General features: G+C 33.0%; 1 protein-coding gene across 1 annotated transcript in view; it reads left to right on the top strand.

Moving 5' to 3' along the window:
- LOC121382339 (receptor-type tyrosine-protein phosphatase N2-like) overlaps nucleotides 1–26,684 on the top strand; it is a 300,736-nt gene that overhangs the window by 214,128 nt on the left and 59,924 nt on the right. Inside the window, exon 11 of the mRNA XM_041511925.1 lies at nucleotides 15,714–15,787. Coding sequence (XP_041367859.1) covers nucleotides 15,714–15,787 — 74 coding nt within the window. The remainder of the gene's footprint in view (nucleotides 1–15,713; nucleotides 15,788–26,684) is intronic.

Consider the following 26,684-nt stretch of genomic DNA (forward strand, 5'->3'; position numbering starts at 1 on the left):
GCTATAAATGGATGTTTGAAAAATTAGGAAATTACCTACCTGAAAATTGAGCAAACATCCGTCATGCACACAACTCATTTCCTAGTGACCTGATAACACATAGCAACGCCAAGGTTATCATGCTAGCAATGGAGGTGTATCGGGCAATGACATAATAACATTTCGAATAATCATGTAGGGGTTATCAGGTCACAGGAAGCATGGTTGCATGATAAATCAGTTTACTGAGATTTCATTATATATGCATTTATTTACTTTAAGGAATGAGATTTAGCATAGTCAGTTGAACGCTCACTTAAAATGTGTGGGTCATAGGATTAAACCTCATCAGCAGACCCATTTGTATTTTTTCAAAATACGTGGAATGTGCTTTTCTGTCTGTGGGAAAGTGAATATAAATGATCCCTTGCTGCTAATAAATGTTTTTAATGTTTTGGGGTTTTTTTCTATAGATTAGGTGTCAAAATTACCAAATGTTTCACATCCAGTAGCCAAATGATTAGTTAATCAGTGTGCTCTAGTGATGTCATTAAATGAAACAAACTTTAACTTTCCAGAAAGCCCATATCTCACCTACTTTGACTTGAGTACTATGCCTCAGGTGTCGGTTTAGGAAATAGATAAAGGTCTGAAGATGCCAGGTCATGCAGATGAATAAGAAGGGTGGAGAAGCAGCTAAAGCTATTCATATATTCATTTACTGGAGAAAGAGAAATTTGAATTTGTATGTTTTGTAACCGTGCTATACCTTGTGAAAACAGGTTTTTAAAGTATAGATATTACACTCAAAGTTCCTTAAAAATATATGTATTGAAAGGAACATATATTCTTTAATAATGTAAAACTTCACCCAGCTCTAGTTACTGGACAAATGTCACAAGCCAGTGAGAACAGGATATGAGGTGATAACCTCATATCCTGTTCTCCCTGGCTAGTGACATTTGTAATGGTTATCTTTACTAAAAGCTAATAATTTGTGTGAAGAAAACAGTAGCAATTGGGCTAGAAATTACCTTGCTTTAACAAAGTAGATTGGTGGTAGCACTTTTACAAATTTCCACCATCTCAGTTCTAGAGTCTATGCTATAGCTACAGACACATGTGCAGGACATTATGTAGGTAATTTGGTGGGGTCTAGACTGTGGCAACTGAAGTTTCTAGGAGGGTTTGAGTCATGCTCATCTGGAAAATGTATGTGAAAAAAAAGGAGAAAGTTTTCTTTGAAATCTCCCTCTCTGCACATATGCCTGAGCTACATATTTAAGTGAAACAGATGCACAAGTTTGAAGACAATGAATGCCCTGGATGTGAAAGATCACAAATGGTTTGGTAGAGATGGATTTTCCTGCTAATTGTGAGCATCATGTGTTCTTGAAGTTTGTGTGAAGCCATTGATGAAAGGAAACATTTTAAAGTTTTAAGTACCGTACTTGTGACAATTTCACTAGCGGCAGGAAGTGAAGTGGTTAATGAACTGGAGGTCCAGTTCAATGGTCATTAGTGCATGTCATGTCCCAGTCCATTCCTTTTGTTGTAGGCTTTCCGGGTACACTTTTGTAACCGTGGTTCTGATTGGATCTTTCTTCAACTCTGTAATGGTAGAACCACAGCAAATTCCAACAATGCAAATAGAATATAACCATAAACAAAATATTTAATAAAAGTATGATTTTTTCATTGTTCTTTGGTACCTCATCTGCAGAAACTCTATAAATATATGTATTAATGAATATAAAAGTAGGAGGGAAATCAGTTAAATATAACAAGATGATATGCATAAATACCAAAACAAATCATTTTAAAATATTTTTAAAATTAAGAACTCTCAATCTGTGTGTTGACATGCAGTTACTAAGCAGTATATTTTTCATATCCTAATAACTATATAAATCTAAATAAAATAATTATAAGTAATTAAAAGGACTGTTCTGACTTTGTATTTATTGTACAGCAACCGTTTTAAGTAATATGGCCGTTTCTAAGTAATACGTACATGTAGAATATCAATATATAGAGTCTATTTCATGTTGTTTTTTCAAATACGATTTTTATGTCAACGAGTGATGTGTGAAAATAATACATTCACGAATTGCAAAGCAATGAGTGAAATTATGTTTTTCACACATCACAAGTTGACATAAAAATCGTATTCGAAAAAACAGCATGAAATGGTCTATTTATTATATATATCTTTCCTAATTTTTAACAATATCTTTCACTTATCGAAAATATATATTTCTTTTTATGGAACTTTTCCTGAAAATTTACTTGACCATAGACATTTTAAAATATATTTATTTAGTTATTAAATTAACTTTTATTTAATAATACTGCTGTGCAAACATACCTGACAAAGTTGTCCTCCAAAAACAAAACGAATCAAACACCATTAAACTTAAATTCTTATACTTACACTCAATGACACTACATTGTGTCATAATTATTTGTGTGTCATTTGACTAAAAATAAATTCATAATTTCCAAATTAATAGTCCTCTATGTATTTATAAGTAAAACTGATATATAGAGAATACTACATGAGTGGCATTTGGATACTATTTATCATACAAGTTGTTTTAAAATGTATCTAATGAGTGAATTTGAATTGGATATATTTTTAAACAATGGGTTGTAAGGAAAATGGTATCTAACTGACCCTAATATAGTATTCTAATTCTTACATATCTTAAAAAGCAAGGTTTAAAATATACTTAAACATCTTTTCCAACTAAAACTTATTTACAGCCCTAGCGCTTGTAGTTAATGTATGTGTCGCACAGTAATTGATTTCGAATGTGCCTTTTTCATTTAATGGTATAGCAGTGGTGACATGGTCATCACCTAGGAGCAGACAGTCATATGTCTTTAAATTGTTATAATTTTTTTTTTTTTTTTAACTGTTTCCCATTAAACCACCTAAGTTAAAAGTATAATCTAAGTTTCATCAGTAAAAAAATCTACATATTCAGAAGAAATAAAACAATTTTTTTTAGAATTGTTAAATTGTTATCACACATATATGTGTTAAAAGTATGTATTATTAAAAATAACAAATGACATTCTCACTAATGGGTGTGTAAGAAATCATATTCATTATTTTGAATTTTACATTAAGCCTAAACTGTTTACTTCATGTAGTGTATTGCAGGAATCAAGCTAGGGGCAATTCAGGAAGAATAGTTGCCCTGTGCCACTGCACTTTGCATCATTTAAGCGCAGAGGTAAAATCTAATTCACCTTCAATTTCTCAGAATTAAATTTATTACATCATCAGTAATTGGTCACCACGAAGACAGACTACAACCATGTGTTTGCCAAACATTCGAAGTGACATTTCAGCAAGTAAATATTACCGCTGTGAAAGAAATCTAGTTATACATTTTTCCATTGTGCACATTATGAAACATGTAATTTAAAAGAAAAGTATTATTCTGCAAAACAAGACATTACAATCATTAACGAAAAATAAAAAGATGATTATTGATTTACATAGACTAGAAACTGTCAATTTTTTAATGTAACATGCAAAGATATTGTCAACATAAAGTAAAAAACTAATTAACAGTCGCTGAATTCAGAATAGAATATATGTGAATTAAGACTCCTGAATGTATAACCTGCGGACAGATTGATCAATTGATAAAAATGACGTGACAAGACAAGGTTTTTTTTTAATATACATGTATATATATATATTTTTTTTTTTTATGGAAAATACTCGGTAGACCTATAATTTTTATGTGATTTGAGACAAATAAAATGTATCATTAATGGCATATAATGCATATTAGTTTTTTAAAAGCAGAGAGAAACATATTTGAATTAATATTAATAGCTAAATAGTTGTTTATTCACAAGGTGTGAAATCCATTTGTGGAATGGGAAGCAATCTTTGCTTCTCAAATTTAAAGGGCGGGTCAACTCAAATATGAGCCTAATGTGTTGGAAAGATGCATACCTGGACGACCAACACTTTAAGAAATGAAACACGCATAATTTTAGAGTTAATAAAAAAACGTGATTATTCCTGCTAACTGGGGGCAGCCATTTTGTTTCGTTTTTGTGACGTCTGGTGGTATAGCTTGGGGGCAAAGTGACGTCAGCTCCGTCCAACTCCTCTATGCACAGTATAAACAAACGCTCTAATTTATGACAAGGCGCTTTGCTTTCATCAACCTGACTTGTAAAACAACATAAATGACTTGATAGTATAATAAACTAGTTAACTAAATACATTTCAGTTTGCATCAATAGAATGAAATGGAGTTAAAGTATTTTTCTCTTTTAAAAAATCCAAAGAAAAAATGCATATTATTGGGCCTATTGGTAGAGGGTATGTTCGAGCAAAAATTACCACTCACAATTCCCAAGTGATAATTTTCTTTTCTTTGGGACTACGTAATTGCTCAGTTTTGTGATTTTAGATGGGAAAGTCTACTTAATCAAAGGTTTTACAGAATTACTTACAGTAATAAAGCAGGATGGCTGATAATGTCCATTACGATTTGAGGGGTGTCCGCACGGTTATCACACTATATCCTGTGATCTTAATAAAAGAGGCACGTCTTTTTAGTGTGTCTAGAAAACAGTGTCTGGGGACTGTCAAAATATACACCTGCCTATCAGGAACCACAGGTACAGGCCACGGAAAGAAAAGACCAATTAACCAAGAAAACACTGATTATTATTTCAGTACGTGGGTTAATTTATGTACAACATATAATACAGTTATTTCAACACTTTGACAATGGTGGTTTATTTTGTATTGAAAAAATAATATATACTTGTTGCTGGCTTACTGGGATGGATATTATTACAGAACATTGCGATGCATCTGCAAAAATCAGGTATGTTTTGTTTCTTCAGTTCAAAGACTAATTTCTGACGTGACACGTTAGGTATTACATAACCACCAGTTCGCCAGAGGGCGTATTCACTGGGATGGTAAAAAATGGCTGCGCCCGTTATATATATAATAGCAGGCACGTTTAACCATTTCTATATCATTAACTATATGATTATACTTGTTGATATTAAGCAATAATGTGCATTATTTATAACTGAATATGCATACCAGGTAAAATGCCTTAATTGTCCCTTCCTTTAATGGAAAAATGTAGTGGGATTCCTCTCTAAGACTATATTATTATATATAAAAATTACCAAATATTTGACATCCAATAGCTGATGATTAATAAATCAATGTACTCTAGTGGTGTTGTAAAACATCTACTAAACAATATCAGTTGGCATTTGTATTGACAGTCAAACCAGTGGAAGCTAGCCATTTGTGTTAGTCGGTAGTAATTTCCTCCATCTCTTGTGCAGAGCACCACAGAAATGACAAGGTGTGGAGCTAACATAGTACATCTTCGTAGTATGAATAACAATTCGTGGACTGTTCATTTTGCTTGTCCAGAATGCATTTCTTTTACATTTGTGTTATCTTATTCATTACATGATTACCTTTTAATGACATAAAATAGCACTTTCATTCTAATAGTTGTTCTTGTTTGGTTGTTTCTTCTTCTTTTTTCTTGGTGGTGAGTCTGGTGACATAGGTTAAAATATAATGTATCAAGTAATTATACATTTTTTGCATTAATATCTTGTTTGCATTAATTTTATTATTTACAGTTATTACGTATCTTTCTTGAAAATGAGGAATTCACAATACATGTTAAATACTGTTAAGAATATGATGAAAAGTATTTAAGCTGCTTTTGAAACTCGCTACCAGAAAGTTTATTGTGTATTTTGAACAGCACTGTCTGTTCTCTGTCTGTTTTCAGCCTTGATGCATTGAAGCATTGAATTAATTTTTGAAAATAAAATAATAAATTAATTATATAAAAACTAATTAAACTGAGTAGTGTTCGTAATATAATAATTTTCAAAAACTAGATTTTTATGATTGACTGTCTTTCACAATTTATCCCTAAATTTCCTTATTTCTCCCTAAATTATCTGTTTTGTCAGCCTAGCTTGCATGAACCCTGGTATGTCTTATTTATTCTCTTAAGTGCTACCCTATATTTTATACCTATGTATTATATTAAATTGTGCTGCAGCTATATTGGATTTTAAAAACCTCTTACTTAATTCAGTTCCTTCAATACCACCTACCACCCCTTATACATTGAATAAAATGGTATATTCTGGATAAAATATATGTGTACTTCCATGTTAGTAAGAATTGACGGGAGATAAAAGGAGGTGACATATTGCTGTGACTGGCACTTTTGGACGTGCTATCACAGATTCTCAACCAGTGTCTTAATGATCCCCGACAGACTGTCATGCCTAATGGTATACTGGCTCGAAGCGCGGGCACCTAGGGATAAAACCTGATGAGGTTTTATGATGAATTACATTTGGATTTGATCACCAGGAGGGGTTTTGCAGCTGGCTACAGTAATTGTTTTAACAGAACCTGAGAGAAAAAAATTATTTACTTTTTGGCGATCATGGATGGTGCATCATTGTTTGAGAACATGCTGGTACTTTCACGGTGAGCTTGTTTGAAAGTAATTTTATGGTGCATTTTTATTTAAATTTTGTGTTATCTTTTAAAATTAGCTTAGTTAAAATGTAATGTATGTAAATATAGCATTTTTGTTTTGTTTTCTTATTAAAATTGTTTATTTGTCCAGTAAACATAAATAATTATTGTCTTAAATTATAGCAGCATTAATAATCTTAAGTAAAATTACAAAATTTATGATTATTAATTATGCATGTACAAACCTGCCATTTTAAATAGACATATACTAAACAATATAAATGGATTGTGTGTGTGTGTGTGTGTGTGTGTGTGTGGTGTGTGTGTGTGTGTGTGTGTGTGTGTGTGTGTATATTTAAAACAGATTTTAAAATATATTTGAAACTTATAAATGTATGCTGAATATAATAAACCAAGTTTAAAACTGAAAAAAACTATAATCAATTAATGAATATATGTAATTTGACTTAGTTATTCTTTGTAAATACACTTTTAAAAAACCTTAATATATTCTATAGTTAGTGACCTACATGTATGTTTATTTTAATAATATTTTGAAAATACAGTCCTTGGTTTCTTAAAGTACTGGTAATTGTACACTAACTGAAAATCTGAAATAGAGACTTAATGGAGTTTACTTATTTCAGTCTGCACATGTAGCTGAAACACTATGCTGGTGTGGCATTAATAAACACGCATCCTTGTTTTTACTCTTGGCATGTCTGCAAAACAAAATAAGAATGCATTATGTGTCTAAACCAAAAACTCAAATAATCAGTTACTCAGAATGCATCTCTCTCTCCTCCTCCCCCCCCCCCCCCCCCCCCCCCCCGTATTTTTCCACTGATCAGTAAAGACATGTAACTAATGATTTCCTTCCATTAGAACACCTGGCTTTAAAAACATGCTGATAATCAGATAATCAACAGTATCTGTGTTTGTTTTTATTACTTAGATTTTTCTCGCTTCGGTTGACGTGAGCCAAATGTATAGATAATTGATTTTACAATCAGCTTTTCACCTGCTGTTACAGTGCTGTGAAACGTGAGAGATTTTGTTTTAATCATTTGGAAGAACTGATTATTGATGTTCTGAAGAATTATGCAGGATTAGGTTGTTTAAGTCTGATCACCTGCAAGAATGTAATCATTTGTTCCAGTTAATTGTAATTTCGTTATTATCAAGTTTTATATATGGAAGTACAAATGTTTTTTTATTTTATCTTTTTATCTTGGTGTTAAATTTATTTAACAGTTCACTGTCTCTTTTGGTGCTTTTGTTTGGTAGTTCATGAAATGTAAATAAGTAAAATCACATTTGATATTGTGGAATTTTGATCTTATATTGTTACGTCGTCAAATAAAAGGTTGTGTGAAAAACGGAAATAAAATTTGTGCTAGCACACTCCACATACTATTGTCACAATAAAATAATAAAATCAGAGATTAGAGGAATTTCTATTTTATTCTTGAAACTAAAATGGCCTTATTCAAGAATTTGTTCAATATAATAACACAAAAATTCAATGAGATGTCTCTTGATTTTAACTTTAATTTTATTGTTACTTGTGGGTTTTCTAAATTTATTTATTTTGTTTTGTTTTATTTTCATGGATGAGGTGTACTTTATTTTAATACCAACAGTTTCTGATGGTTGGTAAAACCAGTGTGTGTCAGCAGTATAGTCATCCAGTCAAACTGCAGTCATCTTGACAGTTCCTTTTCATTTTGCAGAATATTTAGAATAGTTCCTAATAGTTCACTAGGCAAGATTTGCATACTTTGTGTTATAGGGTCACTCTTGAGTTACTTACAAAGTCATCCACATCTTTTATGTCAGCTTTTGCATTTAACTTGCATTCAGCTTCATTTCTCTCTAACTAAAAACGTTACATCAATGTATGAATCTTGGTTTGTAGTTGTATCTATCATTGTTCATATCAATGCATGTAGATAAACATGTATCAAAGCAACTGTGATTGAAACTCATTAGAGAGACATTAATTCCACAGAATTCATATTTATTTTTGTCAAAACTTTTATTCAAAACCCTTATTTTCATCCAAATTCCTCTTTTAATGATTAAATTCTTAATTTTTGTTATACAAAATGTTCATTGTTCATTATTTTTGTAAATTTAAATTGTACAATTTTCTCTATTATTTTGTTTATTGGTATTTGTTTTTCAGTTTCCAGTTTTCTTGTGTTTTGGTATCCAAATAATTTTTACATTACTCTTTCAGTTTATTACATTTAATCACAACAATACATTTTGTATATTTAATAAAGACTTTCGAATATTAATAATGACAAAATATGCCTTGGTAATTACAGATTCATGTATACGTGTAGGTCTTAACCACTAGAACATCCATAAATATTATCACCAAATTAGTGCAATACTTGGCACATATTATGTTCATACATCATGAAAAGAGTTTGCAAGTGAATTCATTGCTGTGTGGTTGGAGAAAAACAAACCTACTGATATATATGTTTCATATGTTTTAAATTTTAGGTGTAATTGAGAAATTTAGGTGTCTAGGGGGAAAAAAGGAAAGAAAAAAGTCAAATTAAGAGATGGATATTTTTTGTTAATTAGATCTTGAAGGTTTTTTTTAACTTTGTTTAAAATATTATACATGTGTGTATTTTTCATAGGTATAGAAACAAATGGAGATTTCTTTACCAAAATACTATATATACACCAGTTTCCAGATTTCGGAATTACAGCAGTGCAGGTGTACTGATATTAGTACAACGCAAGAATATGACAGTTTTTGTCAAAACGCAATCCATGCCCATTGAACAGTATTTTAAATCTGTGCTTCGTTTAATATACAAATTTACACTACGTCATGTTGCAGCAAAAATAAGTTTAAATTTTCTCAAAATAACGTAAATGGATCTATCACGTTTTGGAAATGAACTTTTTGTTTCATCATCAAGAAGTATAAGACTAATTCTATATTTTATGGTGGTGGCCAGATCATGTATTCAGTGTCAGTATGTTCCCTTTGGTTAACATCGAGGTATTTTAAAACACTTCTGATCTATGTAAATAGTATTTGTAGTTTATGAAATGATAGGTCAGACATTTTGCCATACCATGCTATCGTTATACTTGTTTCTTTTGGAGGGGAGGGGTGTTTTATTTTTTATTTATTTTTTAATTTATTTGAACATTTTGTTGGTGTTATTTTGGGGAATAGTTAATATAAATGTTTTATTAAAATAAAGGAAGTAAAGTATTTTGCCCATGCAACACGATGTACTATGATCTATTGATTCAAATGAAGTCTTTGTTTTAGACCTAAGGGGTTAAATATCACAAACATGTCTGTCAGTCTTTTTCTCCCACATGTTCAAAGCACAAAAAAGATGAAATTAAACTGTAATTAGATTACCCTATAATTTAATTTGCTTTCTGAGCCAATGGAACATATTCTTACATGAAGAATTGAAAGAAAATTACACACATCAAAGAATCTTTCAAAGACACCAAACTAATGTGGTATTGATATTTTCACAAGCAAACACATGATGTTTTTTCAATGTGAAAGTATAGTTAAGAAGTTAATTGAAAATGTTCTTAGATCTTAGTAAGGCATTATATAGGTCAGGCTTAATTAAAAAAAAAAAAGAAGAAGAAAAATATCAATAAAGCTTTATTATAAAAATTTTAGCCATGTGAATCAGAAACTCACCTGGTAGATGATGTGTTGCGGCATCATTCTGTTTACTTTGACCCTCAGGGTTTTTTTTCATCCCAACTAGTGTTCTACAACTGGTGTATTGTGGAGAAGTTCACATAAAAGGTCCTTGCTGTTGACTAACAGGAACAGCCTATGTGGAAGCTGCAAGTTTCTTGTTGCAGCCTCTGGACTACTTAATTGTCTCGTGAATTAGAAAACAACTTAAGAATTTGGACACTCATGCAAATCAAGATGTTTTTCAACTCTGTAGGTAATCATTCAATGTTTCCACAGGGCGAGACGTAGCCTAGTGGTAAAGTGCTCGCTTGATGCGCGGTCAGTTTGGGATCGATTAGGCTATTTCTTGCTCTATCTGGTACATCAAAGGCCATGGTATGTGATATCCTGTCTATGGGATGGTGCATATAAAAGATCCCTTGCTGCTAATCGAAAAGAGTAGCCCATGAAGTGGCGATAGCGGGTTTCCTATCTCAAGATATGTGTGGTCCTTCACCATATGTCTGATGCCATATAACCGTAAATAAAATGTGTTGAATGTGTCGTTAAATAAAACATTTTTTTCTTTCAATGTTTCCACATACATGACAATATATTTGAGCCCCCATTCTGTGCAGGCAATCCTTGTACATGTATATTCTGTGGGGGTTTTGTGTGGTGCATGCTTGTGTGTATTGTGTATGCACAAAAATGCATTAAGTACTCTTGTTAATCAGGAATAGTGACAAGTTTCTTCTCTGAACTTTAATAATTAGTTTTAAAAACAGATATCCTCTGACACACTTTCTATCTCTCTCTCTCTCTCTCTCTCTCTCTCTCTCTCTCTCTCTCTCTCTCTCTCTCTCTCTCTCTCTCTCTCTCTCTCTCTCTCTCTCTGTGTATGTGTGTGTGTGTGTATATTTATATTTCTCTGTCTGTGTGTCTCTCTCAATGAAATATATGACATATTATTGGTACTTATTTGTAATTTAATACATTAAAAAAAAAAATTGGGTTAAAAACTATTTTGAATTATTTATTATAATCCTTTACAAATGTAACAGATAGCATTTGGTTTTGGGGGTTTTTATATAAAAATGATACGATTGGAAATCTTTGGTGCTGTACAACTTTGTATCTCACTTCATAGAATATATGACATATTATTGGTACGTATTTGTAATTTAATACATTAAAATAAAAAATTGGGTTAAATTATAATCCTTTACAAATGTAACAGATAGCATTTGGTTTTGGGGTTTTTTTATATAAAAATTATACGATTGGAAATTTTTGGTGCTGTACAACTTTTTATCTCACTTCATAGAATATATGACATATTATTGGTACTTATTTGTAATTTAATACATTAAAACAAAAAATTTGTTTAAAAACTATTTTGAATTATTTATTATAATCCTTTACAAATGTAACAGATAGCATTTTGGGTTTTTTTTTTATATAAAAATGATTGGAAATCTTTGGTGCTGTACAACTTTACTTTATAGAATATAAATGATTTTCTTTTTTTTTAAATTCTGATAATGCTACTAAAGACATGAGTCATTTGCTTAGCACCTGAAACAGTCATTAGACAAAACCATTTGGTGTGGCTGCACAACTTTCATGCATTTTTTATATGTTGCAAAACAATACAACATAACATGACAAAGTGTCGATATTAAATATTGTTCCAGCATCGAGTTGCACTGTAGCAATTAAGAACTATTGAAATTTGACTAATGTGTTTTTAATTCATTTCTAGAATTACCATTTTAGTATTTTAACAAAAGACACAAGTATAAGATAACCTTGTTTTGGAAGATAATTCTTACAGAATAGCTGTTTTGGTTATGACACTGAAACTAATCATGTATTTTGTTACATTTATCATAATGGCATGATAATGGTTTTACTGTACTGGTATATTTAATATTTTGAACGAATATTTTGACAGTTTGAAGTGATCATGTTCAAGGTATTCAGTTTTACTCTATATATAGTAAAGTACTCTTACAACGAACTGGAAGGGACCATGATAGTGAGTTTGTTACAGCAGTAGTTTGTTGGTCATAGAGAAATAAAACGGGACTTTACGATCACTTCGTTCTGTGCAGCAGTTCATTCTAAGCATGTTTGTTACAAGTGTACTTTACTTTAAAATGATGTACTAATTTATGGACAAAATCACAAATGTAATACTCATGTGCATTTAGAAAATGCATGAGAAAAAAACCTATATGGTCTGTACCTAATTGACCTTGCAAAATGTTTGAAGTTAACAATGAAGAAAGATTGTGGCTATGCAGTGGAACTGGGTTTATTTTGTCATACTTTAAATTTCACCAAGTGTTAAAATTACCATATGTTAGATACCTAGTAGACCAGCCCTGATGGAACAGCTTGAGTATGTGATGTTAAACATTCATTTCTTTTTTATTTTGTACAAAATTTAATTTGCAGTATCATGCACAGTCTTAAAATAAAATGCTGGACATATGTACTAAGACTATTTTTCTTGAATTCCATAATCTGAAGCTCTTTTTTTTTGGTTGGTTCTTTTAACATTCCATGACAGAATAGCGCTATGCTACAGCTGCATCAGTAACATTTGTTGACCTTTTCATTAAAATGTACTCACACCATTATTTATGCTAAAATGTGAAAGGCGGTCCTTACGGTGTCCACCTAAACGAAACAGCACCAGCGGATGCTGATCTCATTTGGCTATGACTCAGCCTTATTTTTAACGAGACAACTTATTAGGCACCTTGCGAACAGCAATCAGCGTTGTCTTGCACACTGGAGCTGTAAGGAAATGCCCATTTGAAAACCTTTAATACGTCCATCCATTCTTGTAGCGATACATTCTGGCGGCATTGTTAACCATGACATTTCCTAACAGCAGCGTTCAGACAGCTGCTGGTGCCCGCTAATAGAAATAGTCCATAATAATCAAACCTGATGGAATCTTTATGAGTATTGACTTTCCATCTTTAGAGCTGACAGCATATTGAATAAAAAAGAATAAAGGCAGACGACTATCTTTATATGCATTTGACAGTACCTCGGTGGTGGGGATGAGAGGAGTACAAATTGTCCACGACTGCAGCCGGTGAACGTGTATCTTGGATCGGCTAGCTGTATGCATGCTTGCACTCTGGCTGGCTGGCCGGTGTAGCCGGGGTCTGCAGTCACTGACATCATGTACTGTGCTTCATAGCACTTCCGACAATCAACATTCGATCCCAATGGAAACATATTTCCCCACTGTTCATTAAATATGGATACTGTTAAGAGTATCGGGTCTGCTTTTCAAATCTGAGCTTGCACAGATTAGATGTGCATTGAAAGCAATATTTTCCCTCGAGATTTCACTCTATTGACCCTCAACATGCGGCAGCCATTTGTAAAGACAGCTGAGTCGCAGAAATGTCAAGGGACATTTTTTGATTGGCTGAGTTTAGACAAGGTTTGGTGTAAATTTGAAAAAGAGGAAATAAAAAAAAACTTTTATCTTATTGCTGCTGCTGAAGAGAAAGTATATAAATTTATCAGTTGCTTGTGCCAATTACTTGTGATTCTTTTCACTTGTTTTTCTTAATGAGAGCAGGTTACTGGGGTTGGCACCAAATTTATGGGCTCCATTCAATCGAGTCAAGTAGTTCAAATAATCCAATAGCATTTTTTTAAAGGCGATCATATTTCCTTTCTCTTTCAGTAGATCACTTTAGTAGCCACTGATTAAACAATGTGCCAGATTTTGACAGTGATTCATGAGTGCTTGCCACCACACCGATCAAACTTCACATCAGACTCTAGCTGTTTTGGGGTTTTTTTTATAAAGTACTGGTACAAAAGGATTAAATATCAATGCTCTATATAAATGGCACTGCTTTTAAAGACAGGAGGAAGTATATTATTGTATCATCCTGGGGAATAGTTGTCCCCTTGGATAAAATACAATACCTAACAGTGTTTCATGGGAGCAGCTTCCCACAATGATTTGTCAGAACATCCTTTGGACTCTGTCATTAAACCAACATTTCTTTCTTTCTTACAACTTTTTAAAAAACTTTTATAGTTGGTGATTCTTAAACCTTTAGCATACATTTGCATCGCATAAAGTATCCAAGATAAATTTTGGCCTATTGGTTATTGGTTCAATAGATCTATATTTTACGGTTTCCACATTTCTGGTTCAATAGATCTATATTACAAAGTTTCTAAATGTCACAGGAAAACCCGAGGTCACATGCACATTTATTGATGTCTTTGATTTTCCAATATGCCATTGTATACCTCTTGCAAATATTACAAGGAAAAAACGTGTGACTGTTAATGCTATTCATTCTTTGTGTGTGCAATAACTGTTAATAAATATGCTCTGGAGTGGAACATTCTTTTACAATTACATTAGCTATTTCATCCTTTACATTTAAGAGACAAATCAGTTCCTTGTTTTGTGTTATATATATTGTCAATATATAAACAATAGACTGTGTATTTTCATTCATTACTATATGTAGATAATATATAACAGAAACGTTGAGCAGCCATATGTACACCTATGTTAGGAGTGGTTCCTTGGAGGGTTTTTTTTGTGTGGGTTTGTTTTTTGGGGGGGGGGGTTGTATGGGTGGAGGTTGTGTGTTTGTGTTGTTGAACTATGTTTCTGTATTTGTGCTTAAAAATTATCTGAGAATTTTTTTTTTTTATGCTTAGTGGCAATATTTAAGGCACTACACCAACTTCTCTCTCACTAAGCATTGATAACGACACAATTAGCCCACTAGCTGTTGTGAACAGACATTCAACTTGATTGAAGTGTGTGCCCAGGACATTTTGCTTGAGACTTAATGATATCATGATGTTCATACCATAATTATGGATTTTTAAAATGTTTTTTAATATAATCTTCACATTTGTGAAAGATAAACTAACATGACATTGTATTTTGAAACTAAATAATAAAAATATGTATTAAAACATACATGTACTCTACTAACATGAATGCCAACCTAGTTTGCCCTACATATGTCATACATATCTCTTCTCCATATTCCACACATTTCTATGACAAATACAAGTATACACATGCACATTAAAAAATTATTTGTATCATAAGGATTCTTCTTATAACATGATGAATATAATGGATCCTGTCAATTAGAACAGTATCAGAATCTCTTTTTCTAAAGTACAGACAAAATATACAGGCCAGCAAAATAAGATATCTTTATTGTCTATAATGTTAGGCATATGTTTTTATACATTAGCACAGCACAATGTTTTAGCTAAGACTGTCAACAAATGGTCTGTCAAAACAGATGATAGGTTAGTTTGGACTGTATATATGGGGCCATTCATAATTATTAGTATATTTTGCTTGTTCATTGAAATATATGCTAGGCAATGTGAGGTTAGATTGACAGTCTTTTTTTGTTTAAACAGGTGTCTGCCCAACTGATTTGGCTACTTAATTTGACTGTATTTTTTCTTTTCTTTCTTTTTCTGTAGTGAAGCCCGATATTGTAGACCAACTGACCAAAGAATTTGGCATTACCTTGGTGACAGCTGGGATTGGCAAAGAGGTAAGAACTGTTTTATAATATATGTATTTGAAACACCCAGTTACCCCCATATCCACATTACTTTCCACTAAGACCAAACTCAAAGCAAGCTGAAGATCATTCTCCTGAAGATTTTGCTAGATGAGCGCAATCACATAATGTTTCAAATAAAAGTTATTTCAAATTGTATTGCAAGGCAAACTATTTGCCACTCTCCTAAAACATTCTAGGCTAGTGTGGAAGGGAGCATGAATGATCACTTGCTTTTCCTGTCAAACACTGACAGAAACTCATTATAAAATAATGCAAACGTTTCAATTTACGATTTATTTTGTGTAGAAATGTGTTCTATCGTGGTGGAGAAATGTTTTTTCTTGGGGTGACAAGATAAAACATTTCTCCACCATGATAGAACACATTTCTACACAAAGTTCGAACGAATTATGCAAGTTTTTTCACAACCGGAAGTCATGTTTTCAAAACCAGATATAATTAATGTTTTCATCTGTTGTAATTTCGTCCCTCAAAATTAAAGCATTAAGGAACACTCATCTATAGATTCAGATAGATTTCTGGTAGCAACCAATGTTTTATTGATGTAGACAGTATGTCAAGCAATAAATTGTTATTATTCTTTTGGTGGGAAAGTTAAGCTACAAAAGATATTTATGTTGTATCTTGGTGACAGGAATAGTCCTGTCTTCTGCCTGAGCTAATATTTTCTATATCATAAGCATTTAAGTCTCATAACACTCGCATTTCTTCGATCGTATTTTAAGGCCAGTTTTACTACCAGACTGCAATGGCAATAAATAAAGGTCTCTAGTTAGCCGTAGAAATGTTGTAAATCACGTCAGAAAGCCATATTGATCAGTATTTCATGGACGCATCAGATTTCACGGTTTATGACACCATATGCTGTGTTATCGCAGTATCACGCGCCCGACATATCTTATCAGAATTTTTCAGCTCGGCTCAGCTTGTAGAGGTAGTTTGATCACATGAATTTGGCACATTCAGTTTATGTCAAAAACTGAAAGTCACAAAATATGTTGACCAGATTATTATTAGAATTCAATTTTAACAAGATTATTATTAGAATTCAATTTTAACCGGTCTTGGAATCAGGGCTGGTAGGTATAGGGTTCATGTCTCACCAGAAGCAATGGGGGATTTTTTATTCTGGCACCAACTCTAATCTAGAGTGATTTCACCATTAGACTCATTGGGGAGGTATAAAGCCAAATACATAAGAGTTTTGTGGCCATGATTATTGTTGTGTCTCCAAGAATATGACCCAACATATACCGTATGGTAATGCAGGTTCCTGTATACCCCAGGCACGGGTGATACTGAGATAGGTTAACTGTCTACAACCATGAAGATCAGTCCTGCCTACCTCCTTTCCATATCAAATTGGAAATACTGTGGCTTCACCATTCATCTTATATTCATAAAATTATATTTGTGATGTTTCCATGTAAACAAAATAAAATTAAATAATAAAAACTTCAAAAAACTATTTCACCAACTTTTTATTATTTATTTTACAAGTTCTTTGTTTATTCAAAGTAAAAATAATAAAGAAAATAATTTTCCGAACTTACAGGTTGGTTTTATGGATGGATAGGGGTGGGATTTAGCTCAGTCGGTGGAGTGCTCGCTTGAGGTGCTTGCGTCACAGGATCGAACCACCATTCAACTGATTAGATTTTTCAGTGCACCACAACTGGTCAAAGGGACTCATTGGGCTATTTCTCATTCCAGCCAGTGTACCACAACTGGTATATCAAAGGCCATGATACGTGCTTTCCTGTCTCTGGGAAAGTGCAAAGATTCCTTGCTGCATTAGGAAAAACATTGCGGGTTTCCTCTGATGACTACGAGTCAGAATTACCAAATGTTTGACATCCAATAGCTGATGATTAATTAATCAGTGTGCTCCAGTGGTGTCATTAAACAAAACAAACTTTAACTTTATGGATGGACAGAAAGTTTGTTTTGTTTAATGACACCACTAGAGCACATGATTTATTAATCATCGGCTATTGGATGTCAAACATTTGGTAATTTTGACATATAGTCTTAGAAAGGAAAGCTGCTTTTTTTTGTTCCATTAGTAGCAAGGGATCTTTTATATGCACCATCCCACAGACATGATAGCACATACAATGGCCGTTGATATACCAGTCGTGGTGCACTGGCTGGAATGAGAAATAGCCCAATGAGTCCACCGATGGGGATCGATCCCAGACCAACTTGGGTATGGGATATAAAGGTCAGTGGTAAAGCACTCGCCTGTGGCACAGTGGCTTGTAGGATCAACTGTCCTTGATGGAGAAGTGGGAAAAATGCTTACAAAAAATACTTGTTTATTTGTTTGTAGAAATGGCCTAGTGTGTGTGATAATAGCAGGATGTAATGTAGATACAGATGTATTGGTACATGTATGGTAATGTTTAGCCAGATTTAGGTAACTATACACATTACGTAAATGATTGCTGCAAAAATATGCTTTGAGTTGATCTTACCAAAAACTCCAGGGACTACACAGGTTAATTGATGTGTACATAGACATGTTAGTGAGTTGATCTCATTGAAGACACCTAGAAATGTGATATGTTGTAGAATCGATCCCCCACCAGGGTTTCTGCCAGAGGATAAAATGGATATGGCAGATATTTTTTTTTTAAGTTAACCTTTTCACTAAATTAATGACTCTTTATGATTACTGTATGATTTTTTTAACCCTAAACCTAAAACATTTTTTTTCTGGGAGTCTGCAGGTGCATGCAGCACATACATTGTAAGTATTCCGTAGCGCCATACCCAAAAATGTCTTTCTGGCAGAAACACTGCATGCAAAAAACATGTTGAGTTAATTCCAATTGCACCTAGTATTGGTGAGGTCAGTGGTATGTGATGTCCTGTGTGGGACACAATTATTACATGTTCAATATCTAATAGCTCCTGACAATATATTGTTAAATAAACATTTCTTTCTTTTCCTCTTTTCTTTCCAGTTACTTTACTCTATTTCCCCATTCCTTTCCTTTTCAATCTAGTCCTTTTTCATCCTTTCCAGTATGTTGTATATGCTTGTTTACGTTTTTTTCCCATATTATTTAATTGCTACCTGATCAATATGGATGGCAGCCTGTAATGATAATAATGTACACGTCTATTGTTCTGTCAATTCCGAGTCAGTGCATGTTAGTATAATTACTACTGTCTTAATAACAGTTCCTAGCTTAGTTTACAAACTATGTTTTAGAAGGGCGGGACATAGCCCAGTGGTAAAGCGCTCGCTTTATCCGCAGTCGGTCTGGGATCGATCCCCATTGGTGGGCCCATTGGGCTAATTTCTTGTCATAGCCAGTGCACCACGACTGGTATATCAAAGGCCGTGGTATGTGCTATCCTGTCTGTGGGATGGTGAATATAAAAGATCTCTTGCTACTAATGAAAAAATGTAGTGGGTTTCCTCTCTGTGACTGTGACCTCCAATAGCCGATGATTAATAAATCAATGTGCTCTAGTGGTGTTCTTAAATGAAACAAACTAAATTTTGAGAATTCAATGTAGCTGGTTGTAGATCATCTGGAAGTAAAATTAAGATTTTGAATTGAATATAATTATATTAATAACAGAAACAACTGCCTACATTCTATACAATCAAACATCATTATTTCGACTAGGATCAATCCCTATCAGTGGGCCCATTCCAGCCAGTGCTCCACAACTGGTGTTACAAAGGTTGTGGTATGTACTATCCTGTCTTTGGGATGCTGCATATAAAAGATTCCTTGCTGCTAATCAGAAAGAGTAGCCTATGGAGTGGCGACAGCAGGTTTCCTCTCTCATTATTTGTCTGGTCCATAACCATGTCCGATGTGACATAACTAATTAAAATATGTTGAGTGCATCATTAAATAAAACATTCCTTTCTTCCTTCATTATCTCGACCTCTGTTACCTCATGAGCTCAGGGAATCGCCAGGTTGAGAAATGGATTCCATGCCATTATTTTCACTAACAACTATTAGGCTTATCTTGAGCATGTTGGTTCAGTCCCTTCTACATCAAGATAACAAGTTTTGACCAAATTGTAATTGTATGTTTATAGATTAAAAAAAACTTTCTGCAAACTGAGTCCTCAAGATAACCTGCCTCTCGTTGATTATATTTCCATAGCAACACTATCTGGCATTCAATATTCGGAGACTGCTAGTTAATATGCTGTTAAAGATTTTTTTGTGTGTCACAAGGGAAAAAGGTTTGGACCCTGTAGATTTTTATCATTGTGCAATTTCACAGTTCTTGCACATCATTAGGTCATTCTTCATTGGGAAGTAGCGGAAACCTGATGGAAATTATATGCACTGTTGAACTTTATTGATTCCTGATTTCAAGACTGAAGGAATGGTGTCTCAGACTATCAGGCAAAAGATAGTTTTTAATTAAACAGTTAATAGGCCCAATTGCCAACAAAGGAGTTTTAAAAATCAATTTTTTGTTCATTAGGACGATCCTAATTATTAATTTTTATGCATGTGCATGCATTTTAATGTAAAATATTTAATATCTGTGTTATTTTAAGTCAAAATTTTATCACATATATAAGGAAGGGGACAAAGTATTATTTGGAAGAAAGAAATTCCTAGAACTTAATTATTAGCAGAATGAATATTTACCAAACTAAAATATTTTTGTCATGCAACAGACAATAAAACTAGACACCCAAAATGTTGAAAGATTTATTTTTACATTAGATTTACAGTAACATTGGCTGGAATGGAAATAAATATCTGAATGCAGTTGATCTGTCTTCCCCATAGGTTTCCCTGTAGGTTTGTTTGTTAATGAAATTTTAAACTTAAACTTCTTTAAACAAAGTGTCAAGAAAATTAATATCTTTCAATCAGCAATAGATTAGCAACTGCATGTAAGATACTGCACTGTCACATTTACATGCAATTTTTGTTTGTTTTCATATTTCTTCAAATGAAATGTTCCATATATGAGGTCATGAGAATGATGTCTTTGTCTTAAAAATAAATAGCAACTTGGTACTGTAATAAAAGACTGAAGAACGCAGTCTGATAATAAATGTATTTTATAGCATTTATCACCCAGATGGCAGACCTTATCAAACTGAAAATTATGAATACAGGTTGTTAATTCTTAATAGTATTCTCCTTTCTTCTAGCTCAGAGTCGAGACAGCAGCCCCGTGCTGCAAATAAATAATCTTATCTTTCCTCCAGTGACTATATTTGTGCATATTAACTCTTTAATTTGCTACTGGACTCTGTTTTATGGTATTTCTTTGTCCATAAGTCAGTCAAGATCAGTTGTTTCCGTGGTTATAGTGTTTTGTCAGTAAAGCACGATCTGTTAAACTTCACTGAGAAATGGTCTTTGGTGTTGTTCTTGACAATGCTTAGTGTTTTGTTAAAGGGACACACCCTAGTTACGTTTATTTGTTAACCATTACGGCGTTGTTTTTCGCTATTAAACCCCATTTTTCACAAATAAAATTGCACTTTATTTACATTTTATTATTTAGAATACACATTTCCATTCACCTGAAGTGCTTTTTGGTAATCCTGATGTTTGTAAAACCACGAAATGCATTTTTTCATTTTTTCACAAGACGTGTTGTCGAGAAAAAACCGTTAAGCAAGCGAGGTCCAATCTATTTTTAGAGGGGATATTTGCATTTCAATGTCACAGACGTTGGTATATCACGTGACCGTTATCATTTTGGTTCGGTTTGTTTTCTCGTGCACGGTTCGCGCAAATCAACATCGATTTGTTGTTGTTCATTTGTGAGATTTTTCTTCGCAGTTCGTGAACATTTTCAGTAACAATAAAGTTCAGATAAGTAAGTGTCTCAATACAAAACATTACAAACCCTTAAAACCAATAATTTTTCTAAGTCTTACGATATCTGGAGAGGGGATACAACCAGGACAGAACAGTTGGAACATGTCCAGGAGAGGTGAAACGAACGCACCCCAAGTCTGTGAAATTTGTCGTGACATAGGCATTGTTGTGCTTCGAGCGACATCTACCGGTGACATCAGAATACCAACTTTCAAAATTATTTCAAGCAATTGGGACATGGGTATTCCTATGGTATTTATTGATATAAAACCTACTTTTTCACTCCATTTGATAAAAACGTGATCTAAGTGTGTTACAGGTTTGTAGATTAACCAAATTATAATTTATTTTCGCTGGATGGAACTAGGGTGTGCGGCTTTAAAGAACTATTTACACCATTACCTGTCAGTATAATTGTAAAGTATTTTTAATATTGGTTAACTCGCCTCAAATAACATTTTGCAGTAATTATAGTCTTGTTAAACATAACACCTGAATAGAGAGGGATGTAACTTAGAAATAAAACACCTGACAAAGGTATGATGATTCATAAGATTTCATGATCCTCCTGCTCTCGTGGACCCATTGGTATATATACTGCCCATTCCATCATTCTTCACTGTTGTAGCGAGTATTGTCCTTTCATTGGAAAGGAGAGTATGAAATATTTCTTGGTTGATACCGGTAACAAGAAAGTACCTATAAGACTAACAATATAGACCAGTTTTTAATAGTCGGAACGATGTTGGAATATGTAGTTAAATATACATTCCATTCCTTTCCTTTCTTTTTGCTTTATATAACTGAAGCTCAGTCTAAGTACCATATATCATGGAAAGGAATAGATCAAATGTAAAAATAATAATAAATTATATATATTTTTGCTGAAATATATATAATAAGAGTAATAATATACATCATTATAACACAATATATCAGTTATATAACATTGTTTATATTGTGATTTAAAAATAAATACATTTAGCTTTTATCTCTAATAATAATAATTTAAAAATAATAATTTAAAAATAATAATAATAATAACAACATTATAACACAATATATCAGTTGTATATCAGTTGTTTAGATTGTGATTTAAAAATAAATGATTTAGCTTTTATCTTTAATAATAATAATTTAAAACTAATAATAATTTTTTTAAATAATACTAACAACATTATAACACAATATATTAGTCGTAGAACATTGTCTAGATTGTGATTTTAAAAAAATAAAATTATCTAGATTTTTCTTTAAGCATTCTGAAAGTTTGCAGTAGCAACAAATGAAATGAGAAATCCTTCAAGTCATTTTGCAGGCATTACAGATCACGCTGCATAAATTTGTGTTTTAGTCACATCTCTCTCTTTTTCCATTGGAGGAATGTGGGATTTTAATGGGCTTTTTTCTTCTTTTAACACCATCCACCTTGTCACGTACCATACGTTTGGTTTGGTGACATTATTGATTGGGCGCTGGCCTGTAGTAGCTACAAAGCTGAGCACCGGGGCACCGATCAATACTCAGGAGAGGCTGTTTGGTTTTGTGAGAAATAAGGAAGATTCCAAGCACAGCTGGGTCTTGTTGCCACGACAACGAGGAAATCAGCTGCTTGTGCAGCTAACACTTACCAATCAATACTGTGGTCATAGAGATTGGCGTTTTCTTTTATGAAATCGGTGATCTGTCTTGCGAGGCGTGCGACACAGTGCATGTTCGGAGCGCGGTGCTGGTGAAGGCTGTTGTACGATTAACTCAATGGAATTCCGTCAGGAATGGACTTGTGTAGGTGTGTATTTTTGACCAGGTAATTTTTTTTTCTATGTCAGATTTTAAATGTTTTTTCTCCCCAAATCAGTGGTTAATATTCTGGGTGCATTACACATATATGTGGGGTTTTCTCACTGCTAGGTATAGTTTTGAAAGAAAGGCATTGCTTGTTTCATCAGATTTGCTTTTTCTGAGATTGAGCCAATTCGGTTTTATTTGTTTTGTCTAAAAAAACAAAAACATTTTTAAAGGCAAATTTTGTGGAAAATTCGAACTTATCTGTGGAAATTATAATTTTCAAGTTAATATTCAGGTTGCTTTGGTTCTAGAAAATCTGTGGCAATGATGGTTACTTATTGCTTCTTGTATCAGAATTTTTCTTAAGGTTTTGTCAGTAATTCAGACTTCATGCATGCATCTTACCTTTTTATCTAAATATTATTTTTATCAAGTATTTGTTGTCTCCATCAAATTTCAAAATGTTTAAAGTTAGCATTTTACATTTTGGTTGTGTTTTATTAGTTTTGGAATATATATTTTAAGGATGGATTGTACCATTTCTGTTACACATGCAGTTCTTGCTCTATCTTAGGAATTCGGATAGGCTTCTTACCTGGTTTTCAAAATATCTGTTATGGTTTAGTTCCTAAACTTAACATATATTACATCAGATTTGTAGCAAACTAGTAATTACATTTGCATTTTATATGTTATAGATTTAAAAAGATTTTAAAACTGATACGACATGATAATTGTAACTACATAAATTCCTTCTGCTTTAAAACTTTCCAGTAGTCAAGCGTTTTTGTACCCCTTTCCTGAAGCTGCTGTTGTAGGGTCAGATAACTCTGTTTGGTTTATCTTTATTTGATCAGCCTTTCTCTTTTACTGGCGAATATTTACCCTGCATTAATCTCAGTCATAAAATAAGCTGATTATTTCGTATTAGCGTTTGAATCAATAGAACAATCTGACAAGAAAACAACTTGATGGATAAGTGTTTGTATTTTTTAGGATAATCCCATGTTTCCTTTCATCTGGGGCTGCATTTGAAAAATGATTGGAAATGTTTTTCTTATTGATTAAAGCTTAGGTACTTTTATGAGGCTTCTATAAGTAACTACAATGAAATTTTATCATGTTACTTTCACTCTTTTTTTTCTCACTTCATTCGGTATTTCCATGGCTGGATTTGTTTTCTTCCAGTTTGATGGTTTTCTTTTCTTTCTTTTTGAAATTAACAGTCACTTTTAAATCAGAAAATGGTCAATCCTTCTTAGTAAGCTGTCAAAATTCTTCAGTTAGCTAAGATGTAATTTAGTTTTCTTATAGTGCTGTCTGAAAAATGGTTTTAGCATTAGATTCTTGCTCAATTGGCAGATTATTTTCGAGAAGGAAAAAAAATGGCTTCTTAATATGAAAGTGCAAAAAAAGAAGACGACATGCCAATGGGTTTGGGGTGGTGGTGTTTCAGTAATAATGTTTAACACTAACAACCATACTCAAAATTGTAGGGCATTCTGTATTTATATACATGTACAAATAATCTACTTTTATGCCTATGTCCAGATTTATCTATAACTTAGCAAATTCTGTAGTTTATGTTCTCATTAGATTGTATCTGTACCCAGGTGCGTGTGTATGGGGGTATCAGATTTTCAATTTTTTTCGACATATTTTCTGGGGAAGCGTGACTCGACCTCCCCCCCCCCCCCCATAACCTTCACTCGCCAGTCTAGACCTCAACCCCACCCCTCACTAAAATTCCTGCACAAATGTGCCTAGTACCTTTTTGTTTCTTTATCTGGACCAAGTGTTGTAATTTGCATTCGGTATCTGACCAAATTTGATTTATCGATCACCGGTAGTAGCAGAACATAGGTGGGTTTTAAGTGCCACTCCACAATACTAGAAGTGACCACTGAACACTCTACATAGCCGGACTAAACCCATTGCACTGTACAAGCACAGACTAAAAAGGAACCAAACCTATAATTGATTGTGTGTGTGTGGGGGGGGGGGGGGGGGGGGCGTCTATTTAAAAGAGCTGTCCTGAGTTTTCTGTCAGTGCTACGATGTTGTTGCCAAATAACGGGGATTTTTATCGACTATATGTAATTGCATATTAAATATACTTTTTTTCTGCATAACATATCAGTGTCTGTATATTAAATGTGTTACTAATCATCCTAGTGTTTGTACTAGGTCAAACTTCATTTTATTCCTTAATATATAGTTTTTTGTTTGTTTCCTATTTACAAAATTATTGGGAGTCCAAATCCAGTTTGGGCTATTTACCAAAGTAGGACAAATCAGAATTACATTGAATATAGACACTGATTTTTATTTATTTTTAATCTGTATTTAGTATGCAATTTTAGTCCTTACAAAATTGTATTAGTTAGGAACATCTTAAAATGGCAAAAAAATCAGGAAAGTCCCTTTAATAAACATTTTTGTTCAAATGATTTAGATGCTTGTTCCAGGGTTTCTGTTGGAGTGTAAAATAAATTATTAAAATATATCCGTTTTGGATATATTGGGTGGATATATTTTAATAACTTTTAGATAGATGATGTTAAGAGAACTGCTGTATAAAATTTGTCAAAGCACATGAAATGTGATGTCCAGTTTGATTCATTCCTAGTAGGGGCATTTACGGGATGTGTCGGTTTTTGTTTTTAATTATGTATCCTCAAATTGTTTTCTGGCAGAAATCCTGGCAGTCTTCCCATACTATTCAAATCCATGTACATTTCCAGAATTTATAATTTGAACATTTTATTATTTCATTTTGATCATAAACGGTTTTGGTCTTAGTTTAACCAATAAACTCAATCCTGGAGCACGTTTTAGACCTGCGCGATGTAGCAGTTTTAGTCTCATTAATTTAGATTGCTTTAAACTTCATCAAAGCCAAATACCAAGGTTATATTGTCCATAGCTACCACAACAGTGTCTACATTTAAATTTGGGTTTAGTTTAAATTAATTTTACCTAAGGATTTCTATTTGTTTGTAGCATCCTTGTTTAGTAAATTGTTTTGAACAACTTTATCCAATCATTTTTCTTTATAGTTTAAAAAGTGTTCCTTTTGTCTATGTGTGGGGAAAAAAATCTTATATCAGTGTGCTCAGAATCTTGTATTTCTTCCTCACCTGAATGGCTAAATCATCCTGATCTGTCATGACTGTTGTCAGTGACAATGGAACACTGTCATCAATGCAATTATCTTCAATGTTCTCACCTGAACAGCATACT

This window comes from Gigantopelta aegis, chromosome 9 (genome assembly GCF_016097555.1).
Source record: "Gigantopelta aegis isolate Gae_Host chromosome 9, Gae_host_genome, whole genome shotgun sequence".
Taxonomy (NCBI): Eukaryota; Metazoa; Mollusca; class Gastropoda; order Neomphalida; family Peltospiridae; genus Gigantopelta; species Gigantopelta aegis.